The following is a 23,504-nucleotide window of genomic DNA, read 5'->3' on the forward strand; positions in this document are numbered from 1 at the left end:
AGGGTAGAACGTCTGCCTCCCCCTCCACCACCTTCCCAGAGGTAACTGCTGTTACCATTGTCTCTTGGAACCTTCCAGAGATGTTCTAGGCATGTTTAGGACGTACGGGTTTTAAATTTTATCTTTTTTTAAAAAAAAAAAAAACATAAATGGTAGGCTAGTATACTCATTGTTTTGCACCTTGCCTTTTCCTGTTAATGTATCTTAGAGATTGTTCCAAGTCAGTACATGAAGCTCTGCCTCATCTTTGTAAATGGCTGTGTGGCATTCCATCATGCAACTACGCTGCAGTTACTTAAGAGCATCCACCTGTCATATATTCACCTGGCTTCACCTATTAGGACCTCACACTCAAGTCCCACCATGACTTGTTGCAAAAAGTACCCCCAGTCTTTTTGCAATTAGCTGTGTAAATTTTTCAGAGATGAAAGAATGGGGAGTAGGAGGCTTTCCATGCCAATTGCTTTCAAAAAGTGCTCCTTACATGAAAGGAAGGAGCTGCTGAGGTGTAATAATGGCTTTGACTTTAATCACCTTGTAGAAGTGTTCTTAAATCCTTGGCACCTACTTCCACTGGTCTATTCTAGAATCTAATATAAGATGGAATTCGTTTTAGCACAATGTCAGGAATTGTTACATTGGGTTTCATGTGTCAGTGTTTTGTAGTATTCTGAAAAGAGCATGGGGCCGTCAGATGTTTGGTCACCTGAATTCAAGTTTGAGAACCAGACTTCTAGGCCAAAGAACCTGTATGAAATCAGGTGAAAGAGCGTGGTGGCTGGTGTTTAGAAGCAATAAGTGGCTGGAGGAGGGATGTGTAGAGGGAGGAATGGAGATGAATCTAGCAAAGTAGGATAAGGAATTAACTCATTATCAAGCTGAGGGGTTATACTTTGGAGAAAGCATGGACGTGTAAGGTTTTTGAACTGGTGGTAGGGAAGAGTAGAAGGTAGTGACGAATTATGCTTTAGGAAAGTTAATAATCTGGTTGTCGTATTGTGGTTTTAAAGGTATGTCCAATGTCTACAAATCCTTCGATACTTCTCTCCTTAATTGATGGAGCTTCATTCCCTCCCCTTGAGTGTAAACTGGACTTAAGTGACTTGCTTCTATCACATAGAATACAGCAGAAGTGATAAGATGTCCCTTCTAAAATTAGGTTATAAAAAGACTCTGGTGTCCCCCTTCGATGTCCTTTTTCTTTCCCACTTTCCATCTCTCATGATTCCCTCTCTCCTTATCACTTGTGAGGCAGCCCTGGAGAGAGGGAAGCCAGCTGCCATATTGTGAGGACACCTCAGGCAGCCACATGAGTGAGCTTGGAAGTGGATCCTCCCCCAGTGGAACCTTGAGATGCCTGTAAACTCCTGAGAGACCCTGAACCAGAACCATCCAGCTATGCTGCTCCCAGATTCCTGATGTATCAAAACTATGAGATAATAAACATATGTTATTAATATTTTAAGCCGTGACATTGAGGTAATTTGTTATCTGTAATCAGTAGGTAAATTTGTACATCTCCTGTCTTCAAACCCATTCATATGTTCACCTGTCTTCACTTAAAAGTCCTATTAGGACCTCACACTCAGCAAGTCCCACCATGAACTCACCATCTTTCCTTCAAACCTGCTCCTCTTCCTGTGTTTCCTGTCTCCATCATTGGTACCACCAAGTCAAATATGGAGTTATCCTTAACTCTTTCCTTCTCATCCTCCAAATATTGTCATAATGAAGTCTCGTTTATTCCTTTTAAATATGTCTTGCATTTATTCAAGTCTTTTTTTTTTTTTTTTTGAGACAGAGCCTCATTCTGTCACTGTGGCTAGAGTGCAGTAACATCATCATAGCTCACTGCAACCTCGAATTTATGGGCTCAAGCAATCCTCCTGGGTAACTGGAACCATAGGTGTGTGCCACCACACCTATCTAAGTTTTCTGTGTTTTTTTTTTTTTTGTAGAGATGGGGGTCTCGCTCTTACTCAGACTGGTCTCGAACTCCTGACCTCAAGTGATCCTCCCACCTTGGCCTCCCAGAGTGCTAGGATTACAGGCATAAGCCACTGTGCCCAGCCTATTCAAGTCTTTTTATTTCCACCACATTGTAATATAGTCCATTATATTTTGGTTTTTTTTTTCTTGCCTAGATTACTGCAACAGCCTCCTAACTTATCTTCCCATCTCCAGTTTTGCATCTTATAGTCCATTCTCTACCCTTCAGTTGGAGTGATCTTTTGTAAAATTCAAATCTGATCATGTCAAACTGATCATGTTTAACCACCTTCATTGGATTATCATTGTAATTAGGATAAGATATATATTTCTTCATTTGTCTTATATATATCCTAGTTTGCATCTGTTGTTTGGTGTCCTGTCTAGTTTGGCATTTGTCCTGGAATAAAGTGTCCCAGTTTGAAAGACAGATCATATGGTTACCCTCAACAGGCTATGCACTCTTTATCTGGTCCCTCCCTTATTACTTTCCTAACTTTGTACCCTGCTACTTACCCCTTCAGTCTTTAGGTCCTAGGTTCAACTCTGCAGTTTCTACTTATCTTCATACCTTCTAGCATGCCGGTACTTCTTCCTGGAACGCTATACCTTCCTACACCACCATCCACCACCCCACATACATTAACTCATCCTTCTGATTTCTGCTTCAGGTTACTTCTGGAAAATTGTAGCTTAGGTTCTCATGCCCTCCCACCTTAAAACATTTATAGTTTTCCTACCATAATTGACTCTCTTGTGTGACAGTAGGGTGATAGCAGTGGGGACAAAGTACCTATAAGACGTAACCAAAACTGAGAGGTCAGATTGTTCCCAAATTCTGAGAGCTTGAAAAACTGGGCAAATGGGTGGTATTACTAGGACTTAGGAAGAAAGGAGGAGCAGCAGAGGAAAAAATATGAGATTCCTTTTTTTTTTCCTTTGTCAAAACCATAGATAAGAGCAGAGATTCTTTTTCAGTATAGTCATGAACTGCATAATGATTGGTCTTTTGGAACAAACTAACCTGAAAAACGAATCCATATTGTTTTATTAAATTTTACTCCAGTAGTCTGACGGAAATGTTTCATTCATGAATAATTTAACATTTTCTTAAACTGCTGTCAATTCTACCTTTTTAAAAATTTTCAAACTCAAGATAGTATGAACACACACAAGATTAGTAACTATGTAAATTCTCCCATCCAAGTACTAACCAGGCCTGACCCTGCTTAGCTTCCGAGATTGGGCGTATTCAGGGTGGTATGGCTGTAGAAAATATCTATGTAAATTCTATCCAGACTCTTCTTATTAAATTACATTATATATGCCTATCTCCTTTATCCACTAAAAATAACAAACTTTAAAAATCAATATAGTAATTATGCACCACAATAAATGTAGTACTTGTAAAGGGAAAATGTACAGGTAGTCATAATAAACGAGATTGAGCTAAGTATTAGCTCATCCTAAGCCAATTATGTGAGTTACTTTTTAAAATTTAATACATAAAATAAGATCTTGGGAAGAAATCAAAGTAATCAGAGTGGACATTTCTAAAGGAACAATTGTTGACTTTTATGGTGTAATTTCTTTTTATAGTAAACCTACATTAAGTTACAGATTTTAAATTCATTTCAAAATTTGAGTACTCAGGTCTCACTAAATACCATGAATACTATGAAGTTGTTTCTCCCTGAGAGTACTGAGATGTGTCTTCAAACTTCTTGAAATTTTTTTTTAGTAGTTGCAAAATGTGCCTGCTGAAAAAAATGGGATTAACCATATGCAAAGTTGTATGGCCGGGCGCGGTGGCTCACGCCTGTAATCCTAGCACTCTGGGAGGCCGAGGAGGAGGATTGCTTGAGCTCAGGAGTTCGAGACCAGCCTGAGCAAGAGCGAGACCCCATCTCTACTAAAATTAGAAAGAAATTAATTAGACAACTAAAAATATATAGAAAAAAAATTAGCCGGGCATGGTGGCGCATGCCTGTAGTCCCAGCTACTTGGGAGGCTGAAGCAGAAGGATCGCTTGAGCCCAGGAGTGTGAGGTTGCTGTGAGATAGGCTGACACCACGGCACTCTAGCCCGGGCAAAAGAGTGAGACTCTGTCTCAAAAAAAAAAAAAAACAAAGTTGTATATAATTTTATTAAGGATTTGATAAATAATCAACTACCTGCAAAGAATGTTTGAATATGTTGCTGTAGGGTAAACATGAAGTTTAAGAAACTGCATACTTAATAATGGAACTCAGATCTAGTTACTTCAAAATAAATATTTGCTGGAATAAACTAGTAACCCTAGAAAACGATTAGAAATCTTTTTTAGATAACCCTACCAAGTCAGAGTAGTTAAAAATGGCAAAATAAAAGAAATGCCATATAGTCAGTTATCCATGTCTGGATTGTCTAAAAGCAATTTAAAAATTTTATGTTAGTGTCCTCAGGATACTCAGTATATTCCTGGTAATGAAATCTGCTAAATAATATTAACCTAGGCATAATGGAATCAAGAGGTAAAACAGTACTGCCCAAATATAGAATGTGACATCGTAAGGAAGGCACAAAGAACATGGTCTTTTGGGTTAGAAAGGTCTGAGTCTGAATCCCAACTCCATGATTTACTAGTTGTATAGCCTTGGACAAGTTAGCTAATCTCCCAAGTGTTGATGTCGTCTTCTATAAAATGAAGCTAGTTCTTAAGCTAGGACTTAAGAGAATATATCTTCACAGTGCCTGCACATACATAATAGCACAAGGTTCGTTCTCCTTCCCTTTGCTGAAAGTAATGTAATCATTATTAAATGGATTGGGAAATGAAATTTTGTATTTTAGGGGCTAAAAGAGGGCAGGAAGCAATGTACCTGCATTCAAGCAGGGAAGAAATGACTGATAAGTAAAGAAACTGACATCATATTCTGATTGGGAGGGGTGGGTAGGGAAGAGAAACATGAACAATGAGATTACCAGAGAGAAGAAAATGTAAAGGAAGTTTTCAATAGAAAACCTAACTTATCAACCTAAGTTTGCTGTTTATTTTTAACTCTTTGTCCTCATACAACCTATGTGGGTCTCACAAACATATCATGTTGCTGCTAAGTATATTGTACACCAACCCTCACTTCGCTTAATACATGATTGACGAAGACAATTTTTTAATCCAGCCATTCTCAGTTTAGAGGAATTATGTTCCTTGAGGAATGTGATATTAAAGCCATTCTTAAAAAGTGGCTTCTGCATTTTTTAAAAAACAGGTTACGTGTACCACTGATCTCTTTATCATTGAAGATAAGCAGCTGACAACCTTCAGGACTGTGTTCTTTTAACCAGTACCAGCATGTAACTGGCAAATCTTATGACAGTTCAAAGTGCATGTTTACGCAAATTAGAAAGTTTTTTATAGCCACAGTAAAGTATTATGCTAGGTCATCAATACAGAATCAAAAAAGGACTTCTAAAAAAGAAGTTACACATGCACATAATTTAATAAATCTACTGAAAAAGAGAAAAAGGACTTAGCTGTGAGGTTTAAAAAAGTTAATAAGTAGAGGTGAAAGTCAGGTTAGTTCGATAAATTTACCTTAGCAACATGAAAGTGTGATAGGGACAATCCAGTTTTAGAATTGGCACATCATGTAGAAATGGCACATCAGGCAGAATGTAGGGAAGGAAAGCCTTCAAGATTGGAAAGGGAGATAAAAAAGGGAGCTCATCTTGTTGCAATTCCTTTGGGATCACTAAATCGTCTGCTTCTGTTTGGTAGGTTTTATGGAAGTAGTAAAGGGAGAAGAGGTGAAACTGTTCTCTATAGTTTGACTTCCTTGCATTTCTAATGATAACTCAAAAGAAAGTTTGACTTTGCAACCAACATAACAAAGACTCCTAATTGGAAAACAAAATTAAATCTCCTTTCAAGGACAGACTTTAAAATTTATGAGATATTCATAAACTGGAATATTACTCAGCAATAAAAAAGAACTACTCCTAAAAGAAAAAAAAAAAAGAACTACTGATACAGCATGGATTAATCTCTAAAACGTGATGTTGCATCAAAGACAGACAAAACTGAAGCGATGTTAAGAGGTTCCTGCTATGATGACACCACTGCACTCTAGCCCAGGCAACAGTGCAAGACCCTGTTTCCAGCTGGGCGCAGTGGCTCACGCCTGTAATCCTAGCACTCTGGGAAGCCGAGGCGGGAGGATAGCTCGAGGTCAGGAGTTCAAGACCAGCCTGAGCAAGAGTGAGACCCCCGTCTCTACTAAAAATAGAAAGAAATTAGCTGGACAACTAAAAATATATAGAAAAAATTAGCCGGGCATGGTGGTGCATGCCTGTAGTCCCAGCTACTTGGGAGGCTGAGGCAGGAGGATTGCTTGAGCCCAGGAGTTTGAGGTTGCTGTGAGCTAGGCTAACACCACGGCACTCTAGCCAGGGCAACAGAGTGAGACTCTTGTCTCCAAAAAAAAAAAAAAAGACCCTGTTTCCCCCACCGCCCCCCAAAAAAGAAATCAAATATGGGCAATGAGGTGAGTTAAGAAAATATGCCCCTACCTAATACTAAATGTGACCCAATGAACATGCCATGTGATTCCATTTATGTGGAGTTCAAACGCAGGCAAAGCTAATATATGGGAAAACAGTGAGGGAGGGATTAGCAGGGAGGGATTGATTGGAATGGGGCAGAAGAGAACTTTTAGAGGTGGTGGAAATGTTCTTTATGTTGATGGGGGTATTTACACAGTTGTATAAACTTGACAAACTCATTGTAAACTTTTAAGATCTGTGCATTTCACTGTATTCAAATTTTACCTTAATAAAAAATTCCTTTGTTTTACAAGTTCTGTCTGCTGGAACTTATTTATAAATTGTAATTACTCCTAAGACTAATTATTTCAAGATTTCTTTCTTATCCTAAAATTTAGTGTATTTGCCAGGGAGATAACAAAGATAGTGATGTAGATTGCTTTAAAGTAACTTGTATAGTTTTTTTTTTTTTACATTCATACATAATAGATACACATATTTTCAGAGTTCATGTGATAATTTGATGTATTCATATGATGTCTAAAGATCAAATCAGGGTAATTGGGATATCTATCACCTTATTTATGTTTATGCTGGGAACATTTGAAATATTCTAGCTATTTTGAGATGTGAAACTTGTGTAGTTTATAGGCAAACACAGTCCTTTGGGAGTACTGTACTCTTGCTCAGTTAAGTGGGGTGAAAGTGCCTACAAATTTTTGACCTAAATATAAGGTAGGATGCAAAACAAGTTAAATACGTGTTTTTTTTTTTCCATTATGCCTTCTCTAAATTACTTTACCAGTAGACTTATGTTACCAGTAGCCTGACTCTTGATTTACTCAAGCCAGAAAACACTTTTAGTGAAAATGCCATGCAAAATAAGCCCATTTAAATCATAAAAATTTTGTTTAATTTTCTATTTACCTCCTAAAATCCCTTTTACCAAAATCATAAAATTTTAACTGCTTACTGCTTCGTCTGTATTTGGGCATGATCATCATTGTTGCCACTGAAGTGAAATTTTAAGAGATCAAATATGGGCAGCTAGCATTAAAGGTAACCCACTGAACATTGAGAGGGAAAAATACTTGCCTAATTCTTAACAGAAGGATCCTATCACAAATAATTGAAATTGTCAGCTAGAGGATTTTTTTCTTATTGTAGGCAATCTCATTTTTAGCAGAAAATGTAGGAAATATTTCGGGCAAGTAATTTGGGTGCACAAAGCTTTCGGAAAAACTTTGAGCTAGAGATACATTCACAGTAACAAGAAAAATGTCACTTTTTGGGGACTAGGGGACAAGCCTGCTATGTCGCCCAGGCTGGAGTGCTGTGGCTATTCACAGGCACTGTTACAGCACACTAAAGCCTTGAACTCCTAGGCACAAAGGATCCTCCTGCCTCATCCTTCCAAGTAGCTGGGACTACCACTGTGCAGAGCAAATTTTACTTTTAAGACCAAAAGTTGATTAGCTCTACAGAGCACAGATTAAACATAAGGAAACAAAAAAAATGGATTCCATAATAGTACATGACTTTAAATTCTTCATACAGCATCCGAATGCCCGTAAAGGCTTAAAATGGATAAGCTTACTTCCACAAGAGGGTAAATAAAACATACTTTCTAGGACCTGTTTTTTCACGTGGCCAGCGAGGTTAAACTTGTTGAAGATCCTTTTAAATTTGGAAAGCTTTAAAATTCTATATAATTGTTATTCGGTTTATTCTAGATCGAGATACATAATCCTTCACTTCAAATCTACAGCATCCAATGTATTGATGCAATTTTTCTGTTTTAAGATACATTGATAGAAAGTCTCTGAAACTGGTTCCATTTGCCAGGAAGTGTAAAATCCTCTATTGTCAGTCTTTTACCCACTGCAGTACAGTGCCTGTATGTGGTGCCCAAAGACCTTTAAAAAAGTTGTTCTTTCAACAAAGGACATAAAGTACATGTTTGATGGACAATGTTGGAGACCTAGTCCTAAGAGTAGAAAAGTGTGGTTAAGGCTGGGCGCGGTGGCTCACGCCTGTAATCCTAGCACTCTGGGAGGCCGAGGCGGGCGGATTGTTTGAGCTCAGGAGTTCGAAACCAGCCTGAGCAAGAGCGAGACCCTGTCTCTACTAAAAATAGAAAATAAATTAATCGGCCAACTAAAAAATTATATAGAAAAAATTAGCCGGGCATGGTGGCGCATGCCTGTAGTCCCAGCTACTCGGGAGGCTGAGGCAGAAGGATTGCTTGAGCCCAGGAGTGTGAGGTTGCTGTGAGCTAGGCTGACGCCATGGCACTCACTCTAGCCCAGGCAAAAGAGTGAGACTCTGTCTCAAAAAAAAAAAAAAAGAAAAGTGTGGTTAATTCCTGGAAAGCCTCACAAAAACCATTTATTTAGAACTTTTATAACATGAATCCCTGCTTTAATAGCAAGCTTGCTCAGTTTTGTGTACACCAATGCCTATACTAGAGACTGACTGCTGGAACTCTGAAGTGATTCCTTTCACCTAGGAGTTTAAGCAGGAATCATTCTAGCTAAGCAAATAGGATGAGTGTAAAGCAATGTATTGCCAACATTGAATTAACCACTGTGTTTACCAATTCTGTTTATCATTAATTTCTTCTTGCCCTTGCACATTAAATGAAAAGGGCATTATTTGGTCTCTTGATCTTTATCTAAAATCCTGAATATAGAGGTTGATAGTTCTGACAGAATAGTAGATGTTTCCCCAACTCTGCTGTTCACATAAAACCACATAACTGTGATATACTTATTTATCATTCAGCATCTCTTAACTTCCTATAGGGTTGATGCTTTTGTTTTGTTAAGTTTGTCATACACACCATACAAAAGACTTGCATAGCCTATGCAATCAGACATGTTTGTAAATCTCTCATGTGACAGAGCTTATTAGACTCACCTAACAATACCCGATGCAAAATACCTGATATAAAAATAAAGGACTGTACAGAAGAGGGCATGGCTTGTTACAAGTAATTACAGACAGACAGACAAATCCTTCAAAAGGGAAGATGACAACTTTTATTGTTATTACAAAAGCAAATTTTTTAGTCATTTGAATAATTGCAAGAGCAGACTAAGGGCTTAATCCTCACACAGGCACCAAGTCAGGCACAGTAGGTAGCTACAAATCGTAAGAGAAAGGTTTTTGTCTTACCTAGAGCACTCTTCCCTGCTTTGGAATCAGGCTAAAACACTCAGCAAACCTAATCAGTTCCCTTTAATCCTGTTTTTAAAAAAAATGAGATCTAGGTATTAACCTGCTGTTTAGTGAAAACTAGTCACTAAATCCTGGCCTGAGAGATATCCACATTTCCTTTAGAACAGAAGAAACCAGTCAACGAAGAGGTGTGTACATTTCTGAGCGCCCAGTGTGTGAGTCCTTAAGATGCAGACCTTGCAGGCTCAGACCTGTTTCACCTAATGCGCGTGGAGAAATGGAGGTGAGGACGATCACCTGAGAGTGCGAGGGCTCCAGCACACAACACTCTTCCCCGGGCAGCGGGAAAAGGAGGTAGCAAGGACTTGGGCTGACATCTGAAGCACTAAGCTAACGTGCCCGGCAGAGGGAAGACTTGGGAAGCACAAAAATGTCACTCCACCTGTGCGTCCACAAACCTGAGGTTTCCACATTGTTTTAAAGGGTACAGAGGCAAATGTTGACAAGGCAGAAAAAAGTTACTATTTTAAGGGTTGCTTAAATCCTGGTGTTTTCTGCCTAATCAGACATAGTGCCAATCTGCTTTTCCCTTATACTGGAGAACAAGAGATTTTCATCTCCACTCCCACACTCTAGGCCTTTATAATAATCCTTATTAAACAACTCAGCTAGCATATGACTATTTCAAGGAAGCATAGGATTAGAGGTATGTGAGACCTGTATTTATTGAAGGGAAGACTAAGTTCTAGGATATTGATAATATCCTAGCGCCAAAATCAGCAAAAGTTGAACCAAATCTACCCTATCTGAATTCTGACAGTAAATTGGTTCAATGGAATCCACTCAACTGCTATTGGAAAATAAAACCACTTCCTATTCTATTTACTATGAAATCTAATATAACCAACTGATTGCTGCAATTAAACCTAGTAAGTCTTTTGAGTTGTGCATGCTGCCATGGCAAGATCTCTGAAGAAAGAAACAAGATCATGAATGTATTAGATGGATATCAGAATGTATTAGATCTGCTAGAATCACTGAAAAGGTCAGCTGGAAGAAATAAAAGCCATGTTATTTGGAGACAGATAATTGTCCCCGAAGTCCAGTTGATTGCTATCTACCTTACACATCTGTGAGAGGATTAATGGCACAGTTTATTCTGATAAGGTAGGGCAACACTGAATATAACATTTAATCATCCTACAGTCAGAGCTAGGTGCTATATCCAGAATTTTCACAAAGAGTTTAAAGGTAGAAAGTTGCCTCATGTTAAGAGCTGTAATTAAAACTGCATATTTGTCCCTTGAATACCTTAAATCCCTACCCAAAGCAATGAAGCTAGCATCCATGAAGTAGCAGTCCGTGAAGGAGTCCATGCCGGTAAGGAAAGGTGCTAGGGTGCTCTCATGTAGGGTGCTCTCATGTATAACAGTCATCAAAGATCAAGGAGTTGTTACAGTCATAAATAGTGTTCTTGAAGATTGCCAGGGGAGGTTAGCTGATTATTTTCCAAAGTTCATCTTGGGAGCAGTTTTTGACCATAGGTTCAACTTTTTCTTGGGTTGCAAAACTGCATCTAATTGCAAGTATGACCCAAAATATTTGTAGCGCTTCAGCTGAAAGGATGCCAGTAATTGTTCAACCACATCACAGTTCAAAGTCCCATATTGTAAAAGCAGTTCTTGTAGTTTATGTAACCAGCAGACCAGTAGGAGTTAACTCGTTACAGTGAACAACCTGTACTATTACAGTTTACAAAGTTTTTACATTCAATTACCACATAGTCCAAGTCTAATTCAAAACAAAATATACATGGGCTTAATTATTCAAGAACATTTTACTATTTGTCACTTAATTTCATGATAATATACACTCAGTCCAACTCTTTTGGTTTGACTTTATATAGATTTTCACTGGATAAGTTCATTTTGTAAATTAAAAACAAATAAATGCTATATTTTCCCTTCTCCCACAGTTAAGAAATAAAGGTTTAAAATGGCAATTACATTAAGTTTTTCTTAAATTCACTTTAATAATTTAAAAAACTAATTAAATAACCTAGCATGAAAGCTGTATAAAGAACATCAATGTGAAAGATACAAAGAAAATCATGATTCTAACATATCTATGACAGAGAAAAAAATAGGTCTGTAATACCCTAAATATGCAGTCAACTAGCCTATTTTTTGCATTGTCGAGCATATGAACACATTTGTACTTGCAGAAATCAGAATGACAGCACAGGAATTTCTATTGCTCTTTAAAGGTCCAGCATGTCCCATGCTGCCAGTTCGTTTCAGACATTTTATTTCCTTATTCAAATGACTAGCCAGTGTAACTAGGAGTTTAAAATGTATCACCTTTAAGCAGGAACGCTTCTCAATTTTAAAGCCCATAAAATGTATGGTGTTGGTTAACTTTAACATTGGAATTTTTTCTGAATAATCTAATCTTGCTAATGTGCAAGAATCCAATGTAATTTTTATAATTACTTTTTATTTATTATCTGTTACTTTTTAAGAGGTAGGCCCTTCACAGTTGATATCCAAGTTGTTTTACTTAGGAGTCTTGGCAACATGCACATAATATTCTAACAGGTAAATATTTTAATAGCAAACATAACTGGTTTTTTTAAAATGTGCTCAATTTAAAAGGGGAAATACCTTTGGAAACAATTTAATGACTCTTGAGCTTTTAAGTATTCATTGAAATCCAAGCAATTGCTAGTATTTGTTCTTATTAACATGGAAGTACAAAAAGAACTAACAGGTTTTGACTAAAGCTCCCATATTTCCCAGAAAAATAAAAGCCCAGAAATTTGCAGACGTAATAAAATTTATTTAAATTTCATGCAACCTAATAGCCATAAGTATAGTTAAAAGAAGCTGCAGGACCATAACTTTGCTCTGTCCATAAAATGTAGCCTCATTCATGAAACGAATGGGAATTCCATAGTTAAGAAAACACTATTAGGTTAAGTTTTATGTTTTGTGACTGAAAATACAGTCCGACTAGGCTTTTCTTTTCTGAGGAGCAAGATTACAGGAAAGGGATTTGTCATTAAATATACAACTACAAAGTATCTTATGTAGAGAAAAATCACAATCTAAAAGAGGCCAAGTCTTTGATAAATGGCCAACACTCAACATCAAGGGAGCTTCTGATAAACCCAGAAAGTATCTCTTCTAGTTCTCATGAAAAATTTCAAAGTCACGATAGTTACAGCAGAAAGTCACCCTTCAATCTAAAAACCACCACAGTGCTGCACTGTGGTTCATCCAAATCATGTTTAGCAAATTTGAGCTTTATACTTAAGAAAATTCAATTTTAAATAACTGAGATAAAACTTATACTGTGCTTGATTCTATCATTTATCACTGGTAATTTTAGTCTGTGCAAATTCTGATGATTCTAAATATGTGTTTAGTTGCTGGATATAGATTTAGCTTTAACCAGCAAGGATCATCCAACCTTTGAAGTTACTGATAGAAAGAATAAACTGAGTACTTGCAGAACTGGCGCTTGCAACGGATACAGTTTTCCTACGAGATGCATGCAGCTCTTATAAATACTAAAAGAGGCATTTTTGCCAGGTCTTAACATGCTTTCTTTATTGTAAATTCCACTAATTTAATGAGTTAATAGAATTTTCTTTAGGGGTACAATTTCATTAAGCTTTACTTATAAAAACTACAGTATGCTGTTCTTTTATTTTACAATTTATTATATTTAAGAAATCATGTTAAAATATAAATTGGCAGAAAATAAATAACTGATAAACCTAGTAAAGCAGTGTCACAGTTGGATAAAGGGATTTAATTGTATGTATGCACTGACCATCAAAAGAAGGGATCAAGCTAATCCTTTCCTTTAATAAAAACTTGAACATTGTAAATGCCTTATTTAAAGGAGTGGGTAGGGAAAGAGTTTAGAAAAGTCCAAGTAATAAAATGTATTCAATTACTTGGTAAAGTTAAAAAGCTAATGCAACAATGTTACATCCAGATAAAAAACATTATTCAAAAGCAATTCAAATACCGAAAAGGATTTCAAATTGAATATTTTATTAACATGGTAGTTGTCTTAATAACATGTGCACACACACTCGCACACTCAGAATGATCTGCCTGGGGAAAAATTACTAAATATGCCTAAGGGGAAAATGAAAAATAAAAAAATTCCTGTAGGTTTTCATTATTGTAGGCAATTATGTCCACATCACTTACAAAGCTATTGCCAAATCTGTCCAAGGAAGCAGAGTTTGAAAGGGAGGGGAAATCTCGGGAAAAATTCAACAGTGGCATAGCAGAGCTCTCAATATGAGAAAGCTGACATAATGTGGACTTTTGCTGTGAATTTGCTCTTTGCAAAATATGGGGAGAGGTTTATCAATGGGCAGAAAATAAGAGAAGGCGGTGTGAAGTAGGCTTTTGCAGTCAATTTTCCTCACAGTATTGTGCAGGGTCATCAAGACAATGCTTAGTCTTTCTCTGGAACCAGTTTCAGAACTTTTCCAATTGCAATGGTCTTACCTAGAAATGGAATTAAAACAAAACAAAACAAAACAAAAACCTTTCAGCAGTTAACAGCAAGTCTATGTTCTAAGGTATTAAAGCTTATTATTTTAAATCAAAAAAAATTTTTTTTGCAATGAAAATTAGTAATTAATTGGTTTTACCACCACAGACATGATTTCTGACTAGGTATTCTTAATAAGTGGGTCTTACTTGGGGGAGCTGGAAAAGAAATACAATTCCCTATGTAAAAAACCCATCCTTGGACTAACAAAATGGAATATCCATATGATGAAATACTATTCAGCAATAAAAAGGAATTATGTGCTACATGGTTGAACATCAAAAACATGCCAAGTGAAATAAACTAGACACAAAGGACCACACATTATTATATGATTCTATTTATGGAAAGTCTGAAAAAGGCAAATAGAAAAAGTAGATTAGTGGTTGCCTAGGGCTGGGGTGGGAATAAGCGATGATTATAAACAGGTATACAGTTTCTTTTTAGGTGTTCTAAATGTTCTAAAATTAGAATGTGGTGATGCTCGTACAACTCTGTAACCATATTAAAATTCATTGAATTGTATACTTAAAACAGGTCGATTTCATATTTTGTAAGTTATATCTCAATAAAGCTGCTAAAAACATAAAGCTATCCTTTAAGCAACTAAAAGGATATAGCAGTTACTGCCAAACTACAATCCAGTAGACACATCCTTCCAGTAGTATCCTATGAATTATAAGGGATAAAAACCCCACTGGGTCTTGTGAAAAACCTAAAAGTCAAGTTACCTTTTAGGAAAAAATGATTCTGGGGTTAAAAATGCCTGCTACCTTAAATTTATTTTCTTCTGTCTGCCTGATTTTTATTAGGTTCTGATTGGTAACCAAAATGATCGTTTTGTTATATTCATAGGATAAACCCAATAACCAGTTTCACTAACAACAATAAGAGTTTTAAGATAAGGACTTTATTTATTTTTTTGAGATGGGGTCTTTCTATGTTGCCTAGGCTGGCCTCTAACTCCTGGCCTCAGGAGTAGCTGAAATTACAGGCATTAGCTTCTACACTCAGCAAGAATAAGAACTTTAAAGTAAAACAAATACTGTCTTTATACAGTTTTCTCTGAAGTAAGGTTCAAGGGACTATATTTGTTACAGGGCTTAGCATAGTTCCTGACACTCAGAAGATATACAGTAAATTTTTGCTAAATGGAATCAGAAATAACATGTGAATTGACTATTCTGTATTTAAATTGAACCATAAGTTTTTTCTTCCTCCATAAAAATAAATGACTATGAACCATAAAGTTTTATGTAAAGTTTTCCACAGTCATAGTTATTTAAAGTTAGAAATATTAACAATTCATAAGGAAATGTTTCATAACAATCATTTTGTTTTCATACCAAAGAATTTCATGACCCCAAGAAAGGAAAATTACAGTTGTTCTCCATCACCAAGATGTAGGCAGAAATGGATGCATACCAAAAAACATGAAATCAGAACTCTGAAAAATTAGATGTTAAAAAATTCATCAATCTGTTTATCACCTTTAGTCTCTACACATATTACAAAAGGATTTTATCATAGAATGTCTTGCTTAGTAAATAAAATTGCTCTGCAATCCCATTACTCACAAAATGTCAAAATTAAGACTCTTCATGTAGAGCATTATTAAATTTAGCATCATTGCTAAAACATATAATTCTGTTTTTCCATATAGTCAACTCAAATACTTAGGAATATATTTCTTTGAGTCTGTTGCAATGTGTACTGTACTCATGATGAAGGTTACCAAAGCTAGGCATCCTACTAGACATTAATTTAAAATTCTTACCCTCGTCTCTTAAGGTAAAACGACCCATCTGAGGGAAGTCTTTAAAGGTTTCAAGGCAGATGGTTCCTGCTGTCCTCAAACGAGCAATGCATACTTGATCTTGCTTCACAAAACGAGGCCGAGTCTTACTTTTTTCTCCTGATTTTTTGTCTACCAAGCAGATTAAGGCCTAATCAAGAAAAGAGGATGACAAGATCAGAATCATGCCAAATACAAGAATCTTTAGGAAGAACAGGAGTACAAATAAAAGTGCATCACTACTGCTGATCAGAAATTATCAAGATAAAAGTCTTAAAACCAAAATACACAAACCAGCCAATTATCTTAAAACAAACTCACTGTTATTTCCACTTCCTCAATACAGGTGTGAATATGCAGCACCGCATTATACCCTGGGCAGATGATGGATTTGTGCTCTATAATCACTATCTGTCAAACAAACAAACAAACAAAAGTTCTTATCTTTATCCCTAGGGTAAAAAAGAATTGAATATTGTCAAGTGCCATATAGTATCACAAGAATTAGTGTAACTCACCATCTCAGTAGGACACCAACTTAAGTTATTTTTGTGTTAGCGGTGATGGGTCTTATTAATGTTGTTCACAGGATAGATAAGGTTACTTAACTTCAAGCCTGTATTTCACTATCCTATACCCTATTTATCTTCTTGGCAAGTGCCTGATCAACTTAAAAAACACAGCAGGCAAGCCAGGCCCTGTGGCTCACACCTGTAGTCCTAGCTACTTGGGAGGCTGAGGTGGTAGGATCACTTGAGCCCCAGGAGTTCGAGTCCAGCCTGGGCAACACAGCAAGATCCCATCTCAAAAACAAAAACACCACCACACAAGTAGCAGGCAGACTTTCTTCTCTGGGAAGTCTTTCCTTTATATTCCCCAAGGAATTAAGCCAATCGTTACTGCTCACAAGTTACCTAGAAATGAACTTACAGCTCTATACTTACAGTTCCATTTCTCAATATCCAAAGTCCAGTAAAAGTGAATAACCTCACATCTGGCATCAACATCTAACTTGATTAATCATCATATCTTTTAACAGAACTCAAAAATTCTGTTAACTATACCAATTATTTACTGTCATTCTCCCAGGAAGGTCAGATTGCTAATAACAGGGAGAAAACATGTGTGTGATTTCCTGTCTGGCAGCTTACTTGCTTCAGAACAAGCACACAAACCATGACTTCCAAGGCAACCGCACTCTAGACAAAGTAAATATTAGATAAAATAAATTTATCAACAGGAGATCAAAAATGAAAAGGAACTTACAAAGAATACTATTTCCTATCCAGATAGCACTTGTACCATCTTGAAGACCTTATGTGTATGAGATACCTATATCATCGCTGTAATATATAAATGGTTTATACCATTTCAATTCCCCTTCTACACACTAATGTGGGTTAAGTGGCATGTCCTAATTTCATTTAGACACTAAAAATCACTAAGACCACTACAATAACTTATTTACCTGGGCATCAAATGTACGTCCAGAATGACAAAGATTATTAGGATCACAGAGTATGAATCCAGGAAGAATCTCCTCTTCTTCAATTCCTTTCAGTCTGATTTTGAGGTTTTCACCTGGGGCTACAGTATCAGTCTCTACATCATCAGAAAGTATTCCAAGAACTTCCACGTTGTGCTTTAAGAGAAACCAAGATTGGAGGTTTTCTGATATATTCACTGCATTACAGAATAAAAAATCTCAGTACTTGTTCAATAAAAAGTTACAAGTCAAGGCCAGGCATGGTGGCTCACACCTGTAATCCTAGCACTCTAGGAGGCTGAGGCAGAAGGATCATTTTAATTTTAGGTCAGGAGTTCCAGACCAGCCTGAGCAAGAGTGAGACCCCATCTCTACTAAAAATAGAAAAATTAGCTAGGTGTGGCAGCACACACCTGTAGTTCCAGCTCCTTGGGAGGGCTGAGGCAGGAGGACTGCACGGGCCCAGGAGTTTGAGGTTGCAGTGAGCTATGATGATGCCACTGCACTCTAGTTGGGGCCACAGAGCGAGACTCAATCAATAAATACTTTGGACGAAAGATGCTATGGTAGAATACTGTAATCTCCTATGCATAAGACATCCAAAACCCCAATGTCCAATTCCTAAGGTACCCATTATACTTAAACAGTATATTGACAATGGAAAAACCTTTTCTAATTCACTGGGCTTGGAATGAGCATGGTAAATAAATTCTGATATCTGAAGGTCCTGATAATTCATGTCTATGTTCCTACATAAGCAACATTTTTGGGGCTGTTAGAAAAGCCCTCTCTGAAAAACCAGTAATAGTTTCTTAGCAACAGGTTATCTGCAAATATCAGCAATTGAACAATCAGAAATAACACAAAGGAATAATTTATGGTGATTCTGCATGTTTTAATGAAACTCTAACGGTGAAAAAATTATAAGACAGAGTTAAGACCCATTTAGGATAAAGGCAAACCCTCTGCTTTCTAAACAAATCAAGAGCACAGCTTAGACTCACTATTTTGTAGTATCCAACCTAACTATACATATACACACACCACTTACTACATCATGATTAAAACAGTTTTCATCCCTGGCTCTTACTATGTTAACTGAAGCAAGTCACTTGACCATTCCAGATCTCTATTTACTTGCCTATAAAATAAGGGGGTTGGTGGTCTCTTTGTGATGCATCTTTTAGCTCTAACATGGTGTTAAGACCCCTTCATTTGTCATTGAAAAATAATAGCACCATAGATTCTTTCTTAAATTCTATATTTGACATTAACAAAACATAATCCTGACTTTAAAAAAGTTAAGTTTCTTTGAATAGAAATCCCTGTGCTTTTACAAAGTTCTGGGTCTTTGCTAATATTTTCAAGAGAAAAATCTAAATGAGAGAGGGGAGGGGGGGCCAGGGCAACATACGTAACCTAAACATCTGTACCCCCATAATATGCTGAAATTAAAAAAAAAAAGTCTAAATGGGAAAGAGCATAACTAATTCTTACCTTGTTTGGCATCATCACGAGCTGCTGGCCTTTACAAATAGATCCTGATTCCAGCTTTCCCAGGACCACTGTGCCCATGTCCTGTTGAAATTTAACATAAAAAATCAAGTTTCAGACTTGTTGCTGCTCTATAGCAGTTCAACAGCCCACAGTGAAATTCTACAGGGCTTATTCAGAAAGCAAAATCATTAGCTCAATGGTAGAATGCTTGGAATTAATCTTAAATATAGGGGAATTAACAAACACTCTATAAAAGTTTGTCATAAGCATCTGTATAATTATATATTAATAATTAAATATCCCTATGATTTTAAAAGTTTGGTGCAGAAAACACAGAATTTCATATTGGAAGATCTGAACTATTTGTACAAATTCAGGTTCTCCTGATCTCTGAACCTGTTTCCTCAGGTGTAAAATAGGAAAAACAATACTTGTTAATTTTAGAATGGAGCTTATGAAGCAATAAAGTATTTGAGGAGGGCAAAACATTACATAAATTGATACTGCAAAACTTAAAAAAAAAAACAAGCTGAAAATCCAGTTAAACATAATGAAGTCTTTTTTTAAAGGCCAACATCCAGTGTTGGTGAGGCTATGGTAAAACTAACACCCACATGGTACTGGTAGTAATATAAGTTACACAGTATGTTTGGAAGGCTACTTACCAATATCCATCAACTTTTATATGAAAATCCTTTAAACCCAGCAGTTTCATTTGTATGGGTTTATCACTAAGAAGTGACCACTGGCTCACTGGGAAACAGCAGTCGATAATAAACTAAACTTGCTGAATAAATTATAGCCTATCTATACCCCTAATAGGCAGACATTAAAAAAAAAAAGACATCTTTGTTATGTTGTTAATAAAGTTGTTTGATAATTAGAAACAAAACACAAAACAATGATCTCACCCCCATAAAACCCAATTTCTTTAACATTTTGGGTACCTTGTACTTATCCACAATTGGCAGCCTGATTGGTCCATCAACTGATCTATTGAAGTTTGGCAAATTATCCAGATATGGAATAAATGGTAATCCGCTGAGAATATAACAATATCCATTTTAAAAAGTCAACATAAATATCAAAATTTTTCACATAAATGTAACTTTAAACAATAAACATGGTTATAACAATATTTCTTTTTTTTGAGACAGAGTCTTACTGTGTTGCCCGGGCTAGAGTGCCATGGCGTCATCCTAGCTCACAGCAACCTCAAACTCCTGGGCTCAAGCGATCCTCCTGCCTCAGCCTCCCGAGTAGCTGGGACTATAGGCGTGCGCCACCATGTCCGGCTAATTTTATTTTTCTATATATTTTTAGTTGTCCAATTAATTTCTTTCTATTTTTAGTAGAGACGGGGTCTCGCTCTTGCTCAGGCTGGTTTCGAACTCCTGAGTTCAAACAATCCGCCCACCTCGGCCTCCCAGAGAGCTAGGATTACAGGCGTGAGCCACCGCGCCCGGCCTTAACAATATTTCTATTTCCATGTACTCTTCTCATTGAACCAATTTATTATCCATTTCATCTCAGCTCAGTATAATATAAGGCTTCCCCATAAACGTATTAAGATTTAGAAAAATATGTTATAGGAAATAGCACACACGTTGTAATCATATATTCCATTAATAAATTTTTATGGACTTTTCCAGCTCTGAAACCAAGGTTCCATAAGATAATTTCCCATTTAAAACTACAATGTTTGGATTGGGAGACCTAATATTTTCAAAATGGCTATGCTCCCCAAATTGATCTACGGATTCAATGCAATCTTTATGAAAATCCCAGCTGCCTATTTTGCAGAAATTATAAGCTGACCCTAATGTTCATATGGAAATTTAAGGGACTCAGAATAGCCAAAACAATCTTGAAAAAGAAAGGAACTGAAGACTACACTTTCTGATTTCCAAACCTCAAAGCTTCAGTAATCAAGGCTATGTTATACTGGCCCAGGACAGACATAGAGGTTTATGGAAGAGAACTGAACAGTCCAGAAATAAACTCTTACATTTGTGGTCATTTGATTTTCAATGAAGGTACCAATCCAATTCCATGGAAAAAGAATAGTCTTTTCAACAAATTGTGCCTAACAACTGGACATCCATATGCAAAAACAAAATGAACCAAGACACGTACCTTATACTTTACACAAAAATTTACTCAAAACAAAACATACACCTAAATGTAAAAGCTAAACTATAACACCCTTAGAAGAAAACACAGGGCCAAATCTTCATGATCTTGCACCAGGTGATGTTTTCTTAGGTATGACACCAAAAGAACTATCAACCAAAGGAAAAAAAGATAAATTGGACTTCATCAAAATTAAAACCTTTTGTGCTTCAAAGGACACCATCAAGAATGTGAAAAAGGCAATCCATAGAATGAAAGAAAATATTTGCTAATCATGTATCTGATAAGGGGCTTGCATTCTGTACAAAAAGAACTCTTATGACTCAGTAACAAAAAGACAACCCAATTTAAAAGGGGCAAAGTTCTTGCTATTTTTAAAGCCAAGATTACTGTCAAAATTTTCTTAAATTACTTACATAGAGACTTTTTTTTTTTTTTTACAAAAAAAGAGGAAGAAATGGTTACTTACATGTACCAAGGGCAGAAATCCGATTGCTCTTTGAGATTTGCTCCAGTCAGTCCTGAGCAGGGCATAAAGTGAATGTCCTTTTTGGGATTGAAGCCAACTTTTTTCAAAAATGGCACTAGTTTCTCTTTACATTCTTCATATCTATGAGTATTTATAAATAACTCAATTATAATGTAAACCAAACGAACGCTAGTTTCATCAGTAAACAAATTAAGGTTTAGAAAAACACCAGAGAAAAGGCATACAATAACAAAACCATCCTTAATTCCACTAACGTGTCTCTAAAATAACAGTAAAACATCTAAGCCTACCTCTCATTGCTCCAATTTACTGTTGGATCATCCATCTTATTAATGAGCACAATTAAGTGTTTTACACCTGCTGTCTTTGCCAACATTGCATGTTCTCTTGTCTGCCCTCCTTTTTCAAATCCAGTTTCAAACTCTCCTTTCCTGGCTGATATTACCTAATTCCAAGCAATGAAATAGGTTACTCTTACACATCGGATCTATCCTTCTAGCAGTAAAACATCTTTCCTTTCAGTTGTATCACAAATTTTTTGCAAGAAAATAGAAGCAAACGAGTCATAATGTACATGCTTCTGAATGTCACAAATCAAACAATGTCTAGTTGGTTTAAGATTGTGGAATGTTTCTTTCAATCCCCAAAATTCCCAAAATCTAGGATGCCTGTATATTTTATAACTGAAATATTTTCTAGCCATTTTAACTACAAAAAGTTTATGTGATCCAGTGCCAGTATATTGTTAAAATTGCAAAATGACTGAAGACCTTAAGAAACAGATGGTTTCTTACTTGTTTTTTACCCACCGTGCCTATCAATGGGCTTGGCATTTGATAGACACTAAATTCTGACACACTTATAGATAACAGCAATGGGAGAGAAAAGGTGAACCATATTTTCAGAAGTAAATCAAATTATAAAGATTTTGCTTTCTGGTGGTGACGGCCTTCCCATGAGAACATGCCTCTCGCAAAGGATCTCCTTCATCCCTCTCCAGAAGAGAAGAGGAAATACAAGAAGCAGCGCCTGGTGCAGAGCCCAAATTCCTACTTCATGGATGTGAAACGCCCAGGATGCTATAAAATCACCACGGTGTTTAGCCATGCACAAACAGTAGGTTTGTGTGTTGGTTGCTCTACTGTCCTCTGCCAGCCTACAGGAGGAAAAGCAAGGCTTACAGAAGGGTGTTCCTTCAGAAGGAAGCAGCACTAAGTATCCTGCTTGAATGAATGGGAAACTATCCCAATAAACTAAACACATTTTGGAAAAAAAAAAAAGATTTCATGAGCAGATTGTGACAAAAATGCAAATTGTGACTGTGTACATCAATATAATTCACTTCAACCTAAATTCAAATACTGAAGAGATAAGCTGGACGGCTAACAAGTACACAGATGGGTTGGCAATGTCCTTACCAGCACAGCCAGATCAGCTTGAGAGGCACCACCAATCATATTTGGGACAAAACTCTTGTGGCCGGGGGCATCTAGAATTGTGAAATGCTTCTTTTCGGTTTCAAAATAGGCACGACCCACTTCTACTGTTTTACCCTTGTCTCGTTCTTCCTGATTTGTATCTAAGGCCCAAGACAAGTACCTGAAATAATTTTTAAAATAAGAATAATACTGCTAAGAACATAAGAGTTTTTAAGACGTTTTTCTACCATTAAAGGTGTAACTGGTAACATGCAGCTTTATATCCATCATACAACATCTAAATCATGAACAGGATTGGTGAAATGAAAATTAAAAGAATAAAACTTGTATTACTGTGATTCAAACACTTGGAGCTTTTATATATATCTATAGTCAATTATATATTCTATAAGC

The 23,504-nt window shown here is 36.6% G+C and overlaps 2 protein-coding genes across 2 annotated transcripts in view; one reads left to right on the forward strand and one right to left on the reverse strand.

The window, feature by feature from the left end:
• Window positions 1-13,740: 13,740 nt before the first annotated feature.
• The window catches only part of GSPT1 (G1 to S phase transition 1), a 28,584-nt gene continuing 18,820 nt past the window's right edge, over window positions 13,741-23,504 (reverse strand). Inside the window, exons 7-15 of the mRNA XM_012647746.1 lie at window positions 23,091-23,271; window positions 21,963-22,117; window positions 21,652-21,792; window positions 19,997-20,090; window positions 19,050-19,130; window positions 17,535-17,708; window positions 16,388-16,477; window positions 16,049-16,217; window positions 13,741-14,225 (exon numbers count right to left, since the gene is read on the reverse strand). Of these exons, the coding sequence (XP_012503200.1) occupies window positions 14,173-14,225; window positions 16,049-16,217; window positions 16,388-16,477; window positions 17,535-17,708; window positions 19,050-19,130; window positions 19,997-20,090; window positions 21,652-21,792; window positions 21,963-22,117; window positions 23,091-23,271 (1,138 nt within the window). The 3' untranslated portion in view covers window positions 13,741-14,172. The remainder of the gene's footprint in view (window positions 14,226-16,048; window positions 16,218-16,387; window positions 16,478-17,534; window positions 17,709-19,049; window positions 19,131-19,996; window positions 20,091-21,651; window positions 21,793-21,962; window positions 22,118-23,090; window positions 23,272-23,504) is intronic.
• On the forward strand, window positions 22,636-22,887 carry LOC105813127 (40S ribosomal protein S27-like). Its single transcript, XM_012647747.1, has one exon. It carries the CDS (start codon window positions 22,636-22,638, stop codon window positions 22,885-22,887), a length of 252 nt encoding a protein of 83 aa, XP_012503201.1.

This window comes from Propithecus coquereli, unplaced genomic scaffold (assembly GCF_000956105.1).
Source record: "Propithecus coquereli isolate 6110/MARCELLA unplaced genomic scaffold, Pcoq_1.0 Scaffold27, whole genome shotgun sequence".
In the NCBI taxonomy this organism is placed as follows: domain Eukaryota; kingdom Metazoa; phylum Chordata; class Mammalia; order Primates; family Indriidae; genus Propithecus; species Propithecus coquereli.

Bases quoted from the DNA above. Each gene is read 5' to 3' on its own strand.
- LOC105813127 (XM_012647747.1), top strand. From the start codon at position 22,636: ATGCCTCTCGCAAAGGATCTCCTTCATCCCTCTCCAGAAGAGAAGAGG.